The sequence below is a fragment of the Ctenopharyngodon idella genome, chromosome 10 (assembly GCF_019924925.1).
Source record: "Ctenopharyngodon idella isolate HZGC_01 chromosome 10, HZGC01, whole genome shotgun sequence".
NCBI lineage: Eukaryota > Metazoa > Chordata > Actinopteri > Cypriniformes > Xenocyprididae > Ctenopharyngodon > Ctenopharyngodon idella.
The window spans coordinates 12,709,265-12,727,144 of NC_067229.1; the positions used below are offsets into that span (position 1 = coordinate 12,709,265).

The 17,880-nt window shown below is 38.8% G+C and overlaps 2 protein-coding genes across 4 annotated transcripts in view; both read right to left on the reverse strand.

Annotated features, from left to right (window-relative positions):
• Positions 1-17,880, reverse strand: part of rabgap1l (RAB GTPase activating protein 1-like) — a 103,754-nt gene that overhangs the window by 54,452 nt on the left and 31,422 nt on the right. The window lies entirely within an intron of this gene.
• Positions 1,942-8,088, reverse strand: gpr52 (G protein-coupled receptor 52). Of its 2 annotated transcripts, none has more exons than XM_051911251.1 (2): positions 5,946-8,088; positions 1,942-5,390 (listed from the first exon to the last, which is right to left on the reverse strand). In XM_051911251.1, exon 2 carries the CDS (start codon positions 4,908-4,910, stop codon positions 3,798-3,800), a length of 1,113 nt encoding a protein of 370 aa, XP_051767211.1. In that variant the 5' UTR covers positions 4,911-5,390; positions 5,946-8,088; the 3' UTR covers positions 1,942-3,797. The 2 variants fall into 2 exon arrangements, with proteins under 2 accessions (XP_051767211.1, XP_051767210.1); XM_051911250.1 differs by having other exon boundaries at positions 5,481-8,088.

Sequence of the window (17,880 nt, forward strand, 5' to 3'; positions counted from 1 at the left end):
GTGGGTTTGCCAAACGGTGACAGCAATTAAAAGGATTCAAGCTTCCTAGCACATTTGATGCTCACTTTTGTAAGGAATCATTTGAAAGTAATTTATTTATTGTTTATTTTTATCTGCCGTCAGACTATCTGAGACATTGCCATAATGCGTTGCTGTGCGTTGTGTCTTGCTTCGGACTTGACAGCCTGGCATTCTGACACCGTGAGTGCCATGTTTTCTAACCTTAAATCCAATTAAAAGTAACACGACAGATTAATACAAAAGGAACTGTGTAAAGCATTTTGTAAATATGTACTTAAAACTTTCACACACATCATGAGGATAGTATAAAGCCTGCTTTGCTTTTAGCACCTAACCTCAAATCTTAGTCTGAAAGTGCAATAAAAAAGGTCAGAGGCATGACAGAAGCATGACCGGAGTGCGGTCTAAAAATACATTACGTGGACCAGCACTCAGTTATCCTCAGCTCAACCTGCGCCAGCATCTCGCTGACATTAGCCTTTCTTGTGCAGGCTGCATCAGCAAGAGTCTCGAACAGAGGAGCCATAATGAGACCCTGAAACATGAAGAACCACACAACACCAACAAACTCGTGGTCCTGTTTCAAATAGGTGTACAAATTGTATTGGTATAAAAGTACACATTATTTCTAGGCTGAGTTAAAATATCCATTTAATTGCATCTTCATTTGAACAACTCAATATTGAATCTTAAATGTGAAAAATTACAAAATTACTTTTTCTGCATCAATGAGATTGAATATGAGATAAAAAAAAGTGTTTGTACAGCAAATTATTGCCAAGAATAATGTCTTTCTCACAGGCTGCACGCATTGAGCATGAGCAATGTAGTCCAATTCACACAAATGAACATACAACTCGATCAGCGTAGTCCGATTCACGAACAGTTGGCTCTTTTGAGACGGTCCACTTACTGAATCATGATAATTGAATAGATAATTGTAATGATAATTTTAAAGTTGAATTTAATATGTAATATCAATTCTAAAACATTTCAAAATAACAAATTACATCTGTTGATTAAGCTAACAGCAAAAAACAGAAACCAAGCGACAGTACAAAAAAATGCCAATAATTAACTTTTAACAGTCTGTTAGAAGTCTATTTTGTGTCAGGCCAAAAATAAAGCCTGAAACAACCTGTACTAAAACATTTGCCAAAAAAACAAGCCCTCTTTTGTCAGCGTCTGTGACAAGGCATGCATTACCTTCAATGTCGGCAAAGGGCAGTGCCCCGGAGCAGCTGTGCCGGCCAAACATCGTTTCACACGGCCATTAAGATGCGCTAGGCTCTCAAATCTCCCACAGCAAGAGAGGTACCACTTTTAAATTAAACCTCAGCCTGGTATCCACAGATATGAAATTGTCACTTCAAATCAAAGAGAAAAAGGTATTTGGGTTGAGTAACGATAAAGATGCAAGAAGGATGTCGTACGCATTTTAAGGTCACATAACAAGTGTAAGCAAGCGGAATGAGACGTACTGTTAGTGACCGCTGAGAGCACTCATGTTTTATTCATGCTGGTGCCAAGGTCCAAAGCCTCCCATGATCATGGAAACATTTGATGTGCTCATTAGATTTCAAAAAGGTCACTTCATTTTCCCCCTCGCTCTAACTGCACATGTGTAATTTCCCTTCTGAAGGGAGCTGTAACCTTTTTAGAGGCAGCCATCGAGTGCCAGCCCTGCTGCGCGTGCAGTCTGGGGCCACTGCGCTGGGATCGGTTTGCCCTGATGCCTTAGAGGACATGGGCAACTTAAACTTTGACCAGTCTCTACGGACCGCTCTGGAAACATTGCACAGTTGGTCGACATACTTTGAAATGGAGAAGGAATCAGGATCTTTACCAAGCTGAAATCAAAGAGAATGAGAAGTGATAAAATCCAAATTAACTACAGCCAAAAGATGCAGTCATCGCATATCAGTGTTTACTGTTCACATTTATTGTAATGGCAGCGACAGCAAAATCAAATTGTCTCACAAAAAACAAACAAAACAAACCTCTGAACTAAAAAATATATATATATTGTATTTTTATTCTCTTTTGTTTCATAATCAAGAAAAAAATGAACAGAAACATCATAGGTTTATCAGCAAAATAAATACAGGAATATACTGCTATTTCATCAGTTTCACATCCATTGGATGTTGAAAAATAAATAGTCAATTTACTCTAGGTTTTTAAGAATGAAAAAATAACACCCTCATCATTTAATCTGAACATAAGTGAGTCTATTCTTATTATCTTTTTCTTTTCTTCATTATCTAATGCACATCAACTAGCCTAGTTGTATTGTGTTTTTAGAGCTGTGAAGTTCAGCAAGTACAGGGCTATAACATCCACCAGCAAATAAAAGTTTACAAGCATGAACAAACAAATATGAAAAAAAAAAAAAAAAAAACCCAAAGAACATTTTTTTTATTAAACCACCCATACTCATTGCAGAAATCAATATGACAGTAAGTATTATGCTCCAGAGACAGTCACTTAACTGGGCAGTAAATCACTGGAAAAGAATTGGAATGTAAAAAAAAAAAAAAAAAAAAAAAAAAAAAAAAAAAAAATGGAATTATAATGTATAGACTAATCTTACAAAACAGAATAACGTAAAAACAAAAACTACATAATTTGTGTATGCCTGTTTTTTCTGCAGCTTTCATGCCAAAAATAGCTGTAAAATGTACATGTATTTGAATGTGAAAAACAATTAAATTCTCCCATCACTCATTTAAAACTCAAAAAACACTTAAAAATAAATAAATTACTCAACATATCTATTTGAAATAAAACTAAAAATGCAACTAAAAATATTTAATGAAAGGTTAATTAATAGACTTTAGACAAAGAAAATAAGTTTTGGACATTCACACATTAAAGTGAGTGAAAAAATCTCAGCTGAAGGTAATGTGAACATCAAGTTAAGTTAAAGCTGATCTGGCAAAAATATAAATTAAAAAATAAAACATGCTGTGTTGCATGTTTCTCAAAGGGTCACTGCAGGCAAATAGGTCTAATTACAAACAGCTAAGGCTTTACACCACTGGGGATCTAAACTACAGTCCACAACTATTCCAGGCATTTGTTGATATTGTGCGCATGTGGCATTTCAAGATTTCCTACAAAAAGATCAGATCTAGAAAGAAGAGTTTGAAAAAATAAAGACAGACCAAGCTGTTTGTCCTTTGCTACATCGCTTTTGACATGATTTGCCTGTGTTTATTTTAGATTCAAAACACACTGGACCATAAAAAGCCACTAGGAGAAGACCTTTGCTAAAATTAACTAGTTAACAAGGTCTTTAAGCTCTCATTCTTTTGAAAAGCAACTGTTTTTATAGTTACAGTCGCTACACAAAACTAATTCAACAAATATCAAAAAAACCAAACCAGCAACATGGGCAATGGGCCTAAAAATAGCAAGTGTGCTCGATATTTAGAAAGAGCTAGCACAAGCAAGAGCTTTGAACCCACCCCCTGGCTTTGTCTTGTTGATATTTTTCTCACAAACGCTCTAAACTGCATATCTCTAGGTTGTCGAACAGGTTGTGGCCCGTGACCGTTCAGTGGTATTTACAGGACCAAGGCAAGTGTCATCTTAATATTTAGAAGAAATGTAGATTACATGACTACTAGACAACTTCACCCTCACTGTGGATAGTTTCTATAATCACTGTGTAAGTTTCAGTTCAAGTTATAATTTGCATTAAAATCTGGGTCAAATCCTTTGCAACAACATTTAGCAGCGTAAGACTGATCCAAGTAAGCCTCTGCAGATCTTCAGATGGAGCAGGAGTTGGCTCTCTTCCTCGGCTTTGGCTCTCCAAAGTCCTTGTCATCATGAGTGCATGGGCTGAAAGAGCAGGAGGAGCAGAGCGTCTGCGAAAGTCTACGCATCCCCAGCCGGAATACACTGTTGGACAGGCTATAAATGACGCAGTTGCAGAAGCTGTTGCTAATTGCTAACCAGGTGGTCACAAAGGAGAGGGCAGGGCTGTCCAGCACATGGGAGCTCTCCAGAAGGAAATAGAAAATGTAGGGGAGCCACAGCATGTAGAAGACACTGGTGATGCGAAAAAGCACCATGGCATACCGTCGATCTGGCCCATGACCTGCGTGGTTGCCGCCTTCAGCAGTTTCCATCTCCTGGCTGGGAAAGCGTGCCCGTCGCTCGCTGATCTCTCGGTTGTGCTGCTGGCAGATGCGAAAGATGTGGAAGTAGGTGAAACAGACCACTAGGGCCGCAGGGGCGTACAGCAGGCAAACAACAAAGCCAGTGAAGAGTGCAGATGTTGGCCAAGAATGGGCACACCATTCAAAGATATCCCCATGGTACCCCGGCTTACCCCAGCCAAAGAAAGAAGGGAGAAACACTACGCAAGAGTAGATCCATATGAGTATGATGCAGCAACGAAGACGGCAGGGTGTTACCAGTTGGTTGTAGGAAAGGGGTTTGGTAATAGCCAGATAGCGGTCCACGCTAATGCAAGCCAAACAAGCCATTGAAACACTCTTGAGCACAGAGATGACGTAGCTGAACACCTGACAGGTGATTGGCTCTTGGACACCAGCTGGGTAATGGAGTAGCGAAAGGGTGGGAACCAGGCAACTTAGCCCCACCAACAGATCCGCATAGGCCATAGTCTGGATGAAGTAGCTGGTGGTGTAGTGGTGTAACAACGGGGCACAATGAAACACAAAGATTACTGTCAAATTCCCGGCGATGATGAGTACTGTCAGCAACACGATGACCGCAGTCTCTAAGACGCAAGCCTCCACGGCTTTGTTCTGTGCCCAGCTTAGGGGGCAGGAGTGGTTTAGGGACACGCTAAAGTGACTGCTAAGGCTGCCATTCGCAGTGGGGACCGGTTCGATCAGCCCTGACCAGTTCATTGTCCCGGACCTTGTCCACTTGTATAAGGTTCCGTTGTCCTAAATGCAGTACAGATGGCCTGTAACGTGATCCTGTGTCTGTGCCTTCTCAGTAATCTCTTCCAGCAGAACTCAATCTTCTGTCTTTTCCCCTTTACCTCGGTCTTTCACATGGCTGGATCTCAATGAAATGAGCATTGGCGAAAATCAATACAGTCCGTAAGGAGAAGAAAAAAAGGTTCCCAGTGCTCCTCTGAAATCAGTCATGCTTAGGAGCAGTTCAGTAATTATCAGACAGAGATATTTCCTCCACAAACTAAGGCTGTAGGATACATGAACAATCACAAAAGGTTTGCATGTCTGTGCTGAAGGCCAGACGTCAAAATTGTCCACAGCATCCGCAATGAAGTCAACCAATTCCTTAAGTTGTCCTCTCAAGGGTAAAATGTGCAGGATTGGAGAAGGGGTTGTTGGATAAGGAAACGAAGATCAAACGGTTTCCTGTGACCAGTGAAGACAATATAAGAAGGATTAAGCATCTTATAAGATAAAGGTAACAAAAACAATATCAAGAAAGTTCTTGGGTCATACCTACTCCTGAGTCCCACAAAACTTGAATTTCAAGAATTGCAAATGTCTCAAAAAAATCCAATCGTATTAGCTTGTCACAGAACAATAATATGCACCATGTTTTCCTTCTGGAATAGGGACCTCTTGGCCACTGAATCGACCCCCTTTGGGTTTCTATAGTCCGAATGAAAACACAGACAGACACTCTAGACAAACACAGGACAGCATATGAGAGTTGCCAGAGCTATCACTGCACAGAGCGCTGCTCATAGCCTGCAGGAGTCTGAGGCAAAACGGAACTAATCAAAATTTCAAGACCAGGTTCTGGGGGGGGCACAGCAATGGCTTTGGTCTTCTTTTCTCCCAATCCATTTACTTTTCATGAACTTTACAACGCATATCGGATAAAAGCAGAGCATGTAAAAAAAAAAAAAAAAAAAAAAAAAAAGGAGAGACCTGTGTTTTCCAAAAGAGATGGCTGCTTACATGAAGATGTCTCATCAGATAGTATCAGGACAGCATGCTGTGGGCATCCTGTCTGCAATCCACATGTTCTCAGTTTCCATCAACTGTTCCGTCCAAAGCTTTGCACATCACATGGCATGCCAGTCTCTGCATCTGATTAGTTGTACATGCCCAGCTTCTTTCTTTCTGAGGTAGACTTCGTCGTCTCTTCACCAACGTCCCTGTGACACATTCCGTAAGAAAGTCTCCTCTGAAACACTCAGTCCGTTAACAAAAGTGAAAGATCTGCGTATCGCTACTGTCCTTGTCAGCTTTCTGCGACCTGTGAGGCAAAGCAGGTTGACAGCAGTTCCCGCCGAGAATGCAGAGTGCAAAACGCACTTTGAAATAAATCATTCAAAATTGATGCAATTAAAAAGGTGAGAACAGTAAGACTTTGAACAGATCTAATCCAAACCGTGCGGCAAAGCAGAAATGAGCCGAGGAAAAGAGAGCAGCCCCTCACTGCTGGTGCTCAGAGATGCTGAGTGGCTCACAGTTTCCTCTCCCCCTTCGCAGTCTCGCTCTCTCTTCCACTGTGCCTCTCGATCACATTCGCTCCCTCCTTCCCTTCCCCTCTCACTATCTCTCCAACTCTCCTCCCTCCCCTTTTGGCGGCACCTGAGGTCTTCTTTCTCACACCACACCTCGCAGCACACTGCTCTCTCTCTCTCTCTTTCCTTCTTTCCAATGTTCTCCCTCTTTTCTCATTATCCTCTTCTTCCTGCACACCCTGAAGATGTTTCCCCATTCAAAAATAATCAAAGATTTCCATCTCTCCCTGTTGTCTCCTACAGCTCCCTGTTTTATTATCCCTCATCCTCGTTTTCCTTCCTGCTTCAAGTCACTTACACAGACCAGTGCCCAAGCGCAGCAATGCCTGCCCCTTGGTTACAGTTGCCAGGCATTTCAGTTAGCCAGGACCCTCCCTCACAGCAGATGACATGGTGCAACAAACAGGAACAAATTAAGAGGGGGGATTTTATTCCCCTGGAAGGATATCATACTCTAACACAATCACAAATGCAGATCTTCAGCAGATTTACTGACAAGTTTGCTAGACATAATTACAACAAGAGGAGCTCATAAAATACAAAGGGATTACAAGAATGACAGCCAATGTTTCCTGCACAGCTGCACTGCTGCTAAATGTTCAAGCCCTGTGGCAAAACAATTTCATATTTTAGCCGAGTTGTGAGCTTGCAGTCCTGAACTGAATGTGATGACAAAAAAATGGTGCCTGGAAAAAATAAACTAAACAGACAACACATATGCAATGAAGTCTATAATTCCCAGAGAAAGCTATCCTTTAGCATCCCCATTCATCTCAATGGGAGTTGCTTGGCTGACGCAAGACAAAGTGGAAACAGGGTTCCGTATTCAAGAGACCTAAATTACTGATTACAAAAATTGGTGCAAAAATAGTACTGGTTATTATTTAGCATGTTTTTATGCCAAATTAAAAAACAGAATTCTGCAGGAAACACTGGCACACGTCGGCGAAATTGATAAATACCATGATCCATAACTTGTGGAACAAGATACTACTGAACAAAAGTGGCAGCTAGAGGCCTGTATAAATGATTCATCACAAAGGAAAAGAAAAGGCTGGAGAAAACAATGACCATAATCCTCTTCATCTGTCGGTGCCTGAGCTTTTGATCCAAGTGACTCTGACTGTACAGGGACAGGCAGGGCACTCTGGCTCTCATCATTGCACTGGCTGTACAAGTACAGGTCAATATGACAGCTGGACTTGATTTGGCAACATTTACGGCAATAATCAGGGCTTTGCTAAATCCACTGCTTTCAAAGACAACATGAAATCAAACTGGACCCTATTTACATCATAATTTAATTTTAATAAATGCATCTGGTCTTAGTGTCCACAATTAATAAGTGCATGTTATTCCAAGTTTTTCAAATTATGACAGATTTCTCTGAAAATCCTTTCATTTTTTCTGAAATAACCAAGACCGCATGGGTGGAGAATAAAATTTTTCACCAATAATATAAAAGTCCAATTTTCAAGTGCTGTTATTAACTAAAACAATCTTAAAATAATTTCTGTTAATTAAAATAAATATGTAATAAAAATACATATAAATATTATATGAAAAACTAAGACTTAAAAACTTAAATTGCAAATACTGCCTTGGTAACTAACAGAAATTTAGTACTAAAACTGCTAAAAATAACAATGAAATAAAAATAAAGCTAAATAAAAATATGACAAAAGCACATAAAATTAATAAAACTAAAATTAAGATGAAAAATTAAAATATAAAAATAAAAGCAAATTCAAAACACACTATAATAGTATATAAATAATACTAAAATAACGCTTCACTTAATCCAATCAATCTCTATTAATAAAATAATGTCTCCTGTGAACTGTGGAAAATGAAATAAATCTGCATATAAATATAAAATAAAAATATTTATATGCTTCGAATGCTGTTTCATGTTGTTAGCAGACTAAACAAAAAAGATTTTTACTAAAGATCAAGTGTAAACAGCACTGCATCAAGAAAATTATCACCATAAACCTGACACGTAAAGTTCACTTACGCCTTATAATCACATCATAGTCGGATTCAAAAGTTTTCATCTTTACAATTTTGCACAAACATCTTGCAGTCAGTCCGGAGGCATGCGTGTAGCAGTGATTCAAACCTTTGCACACATGACCAGAGGAGACGAGTGCATGAAGTGTGTCTCTCAGTAATACAAACTGTCATTTCTGTGTCAGCAGTGAGCCGACCCTGGCGACACAGTCCGATACCACACGCTATCAAGGGGGCCGACCCCATCTATGCTACAGTGCAGATAGGGGCCAAAATCTATTCCAACATTACAGCGCCATAAAGCGAGGCATGTGTAAAAACAAATCCAAAATGCTTTCTCATTGGCGACTGGCGTGTCATTGCGAGAATGAAATGACGTTGTTTTGCGGGTTATTGATTCTCAGGGATGTGGAACGGGCGTATGATGAGGCCGCTAATAGAAGCCTTATAGTGCAGAGTGAATGGCAGCTCAGTCACTAGATGTTGACTGCATTAAGATACATGTCTGCCTGTGCTGGGAACAGAGGTCTATTGTGAGGGAGGGACAGCTGGTCGGAGGATACTGGGATGGTATTGTGGGCAAGTCTCAAACATCTCATATACTGGGAAAACGGCAGCTCACTTACTGGTCCAAAGACCAACCGTTGAGTACGCTGAAAAAAATTTGATGCATCGTAAAGCTAAATTTTGTGTTAACTAACAGTAAATATGAACGCTCCTTTATCACTGTGATAGGAAATCATATAGCTACATTTTTCCATTTTCCGAAGAAAAAAAAAGTGCCCTCCCCGAGGTGTTTCATTCAATATAGTTATATGGGATTTTTTAAACCAGACAATACTTCACAAAACCAACCGCACAAACAAAAACAAAACTATTCTTACAATTCCAGAATATGCACAAAATATTGCATTGAAATGATCCTCCATCAAAGATTTCATTACATGCTCCATAAAGACTGTAATCTACTTAAGGAGGCTTGTGAAGACTACATAATCAATCCCACGAGCCATTTGAAATGGAAGGTGGTACAACCGAGGCTTGTTGAAAAATTTATATTAATACGAAATGCTGGACACAGCCCAGCGATTTGTCTAAGTGGCTGAAAGGATCCTTCTTGGCATGAGACAGTCGGGATGTTTCATGCTCAGTTACAATCTTGTAATCAAACAATTTACTTCAGCCTAAGGATCCATGTGCCTCAGCTGAGTACAATGACTTACCATTGTGCTTTCACATGTGTCTTTAACTTGTGATTAAATAAGTAAAACACTTAAATCAATCTTATAAATTGTAGATTCATTAAGAAAAATGCATATTTTGCATAAAAGAAAATGAAGCCTACTTTGAGGGAAGAGTTATAATATTTATTTCTAATAATGTCATCAAAATGTTATTTTCAGCATTTTTTTTTTCTTTTTAAATCTTTTTAAGCCCTGACTCAAGAGAATAGCACCTTTTGTAGATCCCTCATGCATCAGAGAAGTAAAGGTTGTGAAAATGTCAGTTTCACGCTTTTGGAAACACCACACGGGTTGCATTTTCATTGATCCACAGCAAGGACAATGCACACTCAAGAGAGTGTTAAAACAACATATGGTCAGACACCATTACAGACAGGTTGGAAAGAAAAGGATCATGTTTTTGATGAGAAAAAAAAAAGCATTAGACAAGATAAAGAATCTGACTGATGTGAAACACCAAACAATGAACTCCAAACTCCCTAAATGGTTGTGAATCAATTCACGAAACTGAATTTCTAAATTAATTAATTTCAAATTAATAATTTACAAATGCAATTAAATCACATGTATTTGCTGGGGAAAGCCATAAAAAGTAGACAGACGGAAATAGCACCACAACTGTTATACTGACATGACCTGTAGTGAAGAATACATAAAATTAAATTAATGAATAAATTATACTTCTCCATGCCCCATAACACTCAAGGCAGTACAGTGTATGGTTAAAAGCCAGACAGGAGAAACTGTAGGATTTACGCTACCTGGCAAAATCTTTCCTCTCTCTCTTCCTTTTCGGTTTTTTCACTCATTCTTTGACTTCACTCACACACCATTCGACACTCTCTTGCACTGCTGAGGTATTTTATGGTGCCCGTTCACCATCATTCTCGTTGCCTGGCATTGATTATAGCGCTGTATTTCAGGAGTTGCTCCTAAAGCAATGATTATTGGCTTGCACATAAAGAAAAACCCAAGTTAACCAAAAAATATCTCCATCAGCATACAAAGGAGCATCTTGCTCACTACAATGTTGTTGTTGATGCAGTATTAAAATAAAACTCAAAGCCATGGGTGTTTCTATGCAGGGTTGCATGTTCAAAAAGCCATGGTGAGCGTTGGGGGTTATGGCTGGGGGGGTAGGGGGTCTTCTACCACTGACCAAACAGTAAATTGATAGTGGCAGGTCAGAATGAGGGCATGCAGGGATGTTCTGGAGTATCCTTACCTCCAGCTGACCTCTGGTCACCGTCATTACACTGCTCGAAAGTCATTTAGTCTTTTGACATTCATTTTAGTCAATTTAGAAACAAACCCTAGGAAACCCAAGGCTTGAAAGTAGAAACTGCTCTAGCTGCTGAATGCAAAATGACCTGCTTGGGCTTCGGACAATGAATTCATTTGCTGATAAATTTACCACAAGGCACACCACAATTTTATTATTTGTCTATAATATATATATATATATATATACACACACACACACACATATACATATATTTGTCTATTATATATATATATATATATATATATATGCCAATTAATATAAAAAGTAAGTAAAATAATTAGTAAAAATTGGTTTGCACACAGATATATTTTACATATATAATATCTTCACTCAATACATATAAATATGCTGTTCATGGTGGTTAATCAGTGTGCATTTATAAAAGTCGGCATGAAACATAAGTTGTGATAGCCTTTTCTTCCCTATTATGTTTCAAATATCCAAAAACGTAGGGCGGGACAAGGGTTGGGAATCAAAAATTTATTCCAATTCTGGAATCGGATACCGGTTATAAAATTAAAATTTTGATTGCTCTTATTGATTCCTTTATGTGCATTTTAATATGACTTTAAACCATTTAAGCACAAGAAGACCTGCGCACTGTTTTCTGTGCTGCACACACATGCAAAACGTGAGCCGCCTCTCATACTGAATAACGCGCGATACTGAACTGAGTTATTTTTCGTGAAAAAGAGAAGTGTCTTTTAGTGTCGTTTTGCACTTGAACAGACAAATACACACAAAAATATGTCAAAATATCCTCTTATACATATTGGTTGTCTTAAGTGAACGTAAACAGTTGACAAAGAAAATGCATAACAGTATATTGGATCCGTGCAGTTTTTAAAGCGACAGCAGCCTAATATTCCTGCTACCGTTTCTATAATAATATTAATCAAACAACAAAAGACAAGAAAATTCACTCGCTGTTCCAACTTTTGTAACTATATTTGTAATGTATATTTTATATGTAAATATTTTATATGGCTCCTGTCGATTGCTCCTGTCTGCCTCGCTGCTCAGATTGGTTTGCGTCTGTAACTCCGTATAGCTTTGTTTTGAATCTCTTACTTTTATTCATTGTTGCTTATTTTTTTTATTACCGTATATGTAATATTGCCTACCACACTAATCTGACGTCGCTAGCTTGTAATATTTGAATCTAAATCGCTGTTACAACGCATTTGCATTTGCAGCGCTAGCTTGTTAAACTTGTTAACAGTCGCTCGCGCGCTCCTTTTTCAACGCGTTCTTCAAACAGCTGTGGTAAGTCGGATCAGTCTACAAACACGGTGAGTCATGTCATCCTCTCCCAGCATTGCTACCTGTTCCATTTGCCACATGTTTACCATAGCTCTCTCTGTCAGTGATGAGGGATTTACATGTCATAAATGTAGGGAAATAGTCAGGCTGACAGAGAGAATCTCAGAATTAGAGACACGCATCCAAACTTTAATCGAGGATAGTAAGAATGCAAGGGCTTCAGATACTGTTTTGGATGCGACTAGCTTAGTGAACTCTGTACATTGTTCGGTTCCGGCTGTAGAGCCCGCACAGCAGGGCACTTGGGTAACGGTGAGGCGGCCTAGCCGCGAAAAACACCACTCTTCCGTTCCAATAAGAACATCAAACAGGTTCTCCCCACTCAGTGATACACCCACTGAGAATCCTGTTGAAAGTGCCCTAGTTATTGGCGATTCTATTACACGGAACGTGAAAATAGAGACACCAGCCACCATAGTCACATGTTTGCCGGGAGCCAGAGCACCTGACATCAAAGCAAATTTAAAAGTGCTGGCTAATGCTAATCGTAAATACTCTAAGATTATTATTCACGTCGGCACTAATGATGTTCGACTTCGCCAGTCGGAGATCACTAAAATTAACATTAAAGAGGTGTGTGAACTCGCAAGTACAATGTCAGGAGAAGTAATTTGCTCTGGCCCCCCTTCCTGTTCGTCGGAGTGATGAGATAGTTAGCAGATTATCATCACTCAATGGCTGGCTGTCTAAGTGGTGTCCGCAAAATAATATAGGTTTCATAGATAATTGGAAAAGTTTTTGGGGCAGACCTGACCTGTTAAAAAGAGATGGTATTCATCCCTCCCGGGATGGTGCTGCTCTTCTCTCTAGTAATATGGCACATAGTCTTAGAACTGAAACATGACAAACTGGGGCCCAGGTCAGAAAGCAGCAGACAAACTGGCTAAACCGACCGTCTGCTAGCTGCCTCACGTTACAGAAGTCAGAAAATTCAGATAACTCTCAACACATAGAAACTCTTACACCTAGATATTTTCAAATAGAGACTGTGTCTGTACCCCGAATTAGTAAAAACAAAAAACTTCCAAACCCATTTAATGGTAAAAATTTAATTGATGTTCAACAAATAAAAAATAGAGATAATAATGCTAAACAAATGATAAAACTCGGGTTGTTAAATATTAGATCCCTTTCTTCAAAATCACTTATTGTTAATGATATTATCAAAGATAATAATCTAGATGTGCTGTGTTTGACAGAAACTTGGCTAAAACCGGACGATTACATTACTTTAAATGAGTCTAGTCCTCAAGGTTATGATTATCGACACAATGCCCGTCAGAAAGGCAAAGGGGGAGGTGTTGCTGTAATCTATAGTAATATTTACAGTATTAGTCAGAAGTCTTTCAAATATAATTCCTTCGAAACTATGGTACTTTACGTAACATTATGTAAGTTGACATTTGTGCTGGCTACTGTATACAGGCCACCAGGACACAATACAGACTTTATCAAAGAATTTGCTGACTTTCTATCAGAGTTAGTACTAGCTGCAGGTAAAGTCCTTGTTGTTGGTGATTTTAATATTCATGTAGATAATAAAAAAGACGCATTAGGATTGGCATTTGCAGATATTCTAAACTCTATTGGTGTTAGACAACATGTGTCAGGACCCACTCATTGTCATAATCATACTTTAGATCTAATATTGTCACATGGAATCGATATTGATGCTGTTGAAATTCTGCAGCAGAGTGACGACATCTCAGATCATTATCTAGTCTCGTGTATACTACATTTAGTCAAGGCGGCTAAACTGCCTCCATGCCATAAATATGGTAGAACCATCACTTCTACCACTAAAGATTGCTTTATAAATAATCTTCCTGATCATTTTCATCGCCTTAGCATACCAGACAGCTTAGAAGACCTCGATGTTGCAACAGAAACTATTGCCTCTGTCTTTTCCAGCACATTAGACTCAGTTGCTCCTTTGCGTTTAAAAAAGATTAAGGAAATTAATCCAATGCCATGGTACAATGACCACACTCGGGCCCTAAAGTTAGCAGCCAGAAAAATGGAGCGCAGCTGGAAGAAATCAAAACTAGAAGTATTTCGTATTTCGTGGAGAGAGAGAATGATTGAGTACAGAAAGGCCTTAAAATCTGCTAGATCTGCCTATTTTTCAAAACTCTTAGAAGAAAATAAACACAACCCTAGGTATTTATTTGATACAGTGGCTAAATTAACAAGAAATAAAGCTTCAACTTCTGATGTTTCCAAAGAGCACAGCAGTAATGACTTTATGAACTTCTTTACTTGCAAGATTGATAATATTAGAGAAAAAATAATAACCATGCAACCGTCTACTACAGTATCGTGTCAGATAGTGCATTGTAGTGTCCCTGAGGAAAAATTCAATTCATTTACTGCTTTAGGAGAGGAAGAATTGTCTAAACTTGTTAAATCATCAAAATCAACAACATGTATGTTAGACCCTATACCGACTAAGCTATTGAAAGAAATGCTTCCAGAGGTCATAGACCCTCTTCTCAATATCTTTATCATTAGGATACGTACCAAAAACTTTTAAGCTGGCTATTATTAAACCTCTTATTAAAAAACCACAACTTGATCCTAGAGAATTAGTCAATTACAGGCCGATCTCAAATCTCACTTTTCTGTCAAAAATACTAGAAAAGGCAGTATCATCACAGCTATGTTCCTTTTTAGAAAGAAATGGTATCTGTGAGGATTTCCAGTCAGGATTTAGACCGTACCATAGTACTGAGACTGCTCTCATTAGAGTTACTAATGATTTGCTCTTATCATCAGATCGTGGTTGTATCTCTCTATTGGTGTTACTGGATCTTAGTGCAGCATTTGACACTATTGATCACAATATTCTTTTAAATAGACTCGAAAATTATGTTGGCATTAGTGGAATTGCATTGTCATGGTTCAAATCATACTTATCTGACCGTTATCAGTTTGTAGTAGTAAACGAAGACATGTCATATCGATCACAAGTTCAATATGGAGTACCACAAGGCTCAGTACTAGGACCGTTACTGTTCACTCTGTACATGCTACCCTTGGGAGATATCATTAGGAAGCATGGCGTTAGTTTTCACTGTTACGCTGATGATACTCAGCTCTATATTTCTTCGCGCCCTGACGAAACTTACCAATTCACAAAATTAACGGAGTGCATAGCTGATATAAAAAATTGGATGACCAGTAATTTCCTACTACTAAATTCAGAAAAAACAGAGATTCTAATTTTTGGACCAAAAACTTCTTCACGTAATAACCTAGAATATTGTCTAACACTTGATGGCTGCTCTGTTAAGTCTTCGTCGTCAGTTAGGAACCTAGGTGTGCTCTTTGATACCAATCTTTCATTTGAAGGCCATGTTACTAGCATCTGTAAAACCGCATTCTTCCATCTTAAAAATATATCTAAACTACGACATATGCTCTCAATGAAAAATGCAGAACAGTTAGTTCATGCGTTCATGACCTCAAGGCTAGATTACTGTAACGCTCTACTGGGTGGTTGTTCTGCTCGCCTGATAAATAAACTACAGCTCGTACAAAATGCAGCAGCTAGAGTTCTTACTAGAACCAGGAAGTTGACCATATTAGCCCAGTTCTGTCAACACTGCATTGGCTTCCTGTTAAACATCGTATAGATTTTAAAATCTTGCTAATTACTTACAAAGCACTAAATGGTTTAGCTCCCCAGTACCTGAGCGAGCTCCTAATTCATTATAGTCCTTCACGTCTATTGCGATCTCAGAATTCAGGCCAGCTGATAATACCTAGAATATCAAAATCAACTGCAGGTGGTAGATCCTTCTCCTATTTGGCACCTAAACTCTGGAACAATCTTCCTAGCATTGTTCGGGAAGCAGACACACTCTGTCAGTTTAAATCTAGACTAAAAACGCATCTCTTTAACCTGGCATAAACATAACACATTACCAATTTATATTTCCAAATCCGTTAAAGGATTATTAGGCTGCATAAATTAGGTCAGCCGGAACCGGGAACACTTCCTATAACACCTGATGTACTCGTTACATCAGAAGAAGAATGGCATCTACGCTAATATTAGTCTTTCTGTTTATCCCGAGGTTCACCGTAGTCAACCGGATCCGGGCCGTATCCAGGTGAGACCAAGGACCTGCACCTTGACACGACCACAACGCAGCCCTGAAGTATCAGCAGAGATTGAGTCAACTAGATCATCCCCTGTGAAGGCCTCATCGACACGACAGCCACGACACAGTTCCTCAACAACCGTCCATACCGGCGTGATGAATACGATCCTCAATTGGATGGAACTGAAATAAATACTTTTAATGTTGCGATCCTATTGGACTTATGATAGCAACCTGAATTGTAACAAAGCACTGTTGGCCAGAGGAGAACTGGCACCCCGACTAAGCCTGGTTTCTCCCAAGGTTTTTTTCTCCATTTTAACACCAATTTGCCACTTGTCTGCCACCTGATGTCACCTGATGGAGTTTGGGTTCCTTGCCGCTGTCGCCTCTGGCTTGCTTAGTTGGGGACACTTGACTTGACATTTTGATATTCAACAGTGCTTTTGATCTGCCTGCATTGACACTATTCTTTAAGAGCTGCTGTGCAGTCAAACAATGTACCAGATATCAATGTAAAGCTGCTTTGACACAATCTACATTGTAAAAAGCGCTATATAAATAAAGGTGACTTGACTTGACTAAAGTGCAGTGTTATTTTACATTTGATTACAGTTTCTGCACCTGAATACCTGAAAATCTTAAAACACTTTATTTCAATCGTATCTTTGTTCAGTTGTATTTATTTGTGTGATTGCTAATTTGTTTATTCTTTTGTTAATTACTGAGTGTTAACTTGTCTTTAATAATGCTTGAAATTTATATTAGTTAGGCTAGTTGTTTTTGCTATGGTATCTTTAAACCATAGGCAAAAGTTTGTTGTGTAAGTGTCCTTTTGCCAGTTGATTTTTATTCATGGTATTCAGCTAAAATTAAATGTTTTGCAATAAGACTTAGAATAAATTTGAATGATATCTAAGTTTTTTTTTTTTTTTTTTTTTACCTTATTGGAATCGAAATTAGGAATCGCCAACAAATAAAAAATAAAAAAAAGTGGAGAACAATAAGCATCAGAGCTGAAATGTGGATTACTGAAATCATTTCTTACCAAATTAGTGGCTGAATACCACAATCAAACTCTAAGCCACATTTCCGACTGAGTCTATAGTTGTTGGTTCAGTGTGGGAAAGTTCCAGTCATTGACCACGCTTGGCATGAGAACCAGTCTGACCGCAAGAACAACATGAAAGAAATAGCTATTCAAACATGTAAAAAAGCTGTAGCTTGCAAAAAGGGAACAGTCCTATCCCAGATAATCAGCCGTCTTAGACCTGTAGTTGTGCTGTAATCGCTCAAATTTGCTGTGACATTGCTTTTGGAAAAAGCAATTAGATGCGCTCTCAGCACCGCTAAAACATTTGACTAGCTCTGTTTCCATGAGTTCACAGGGTT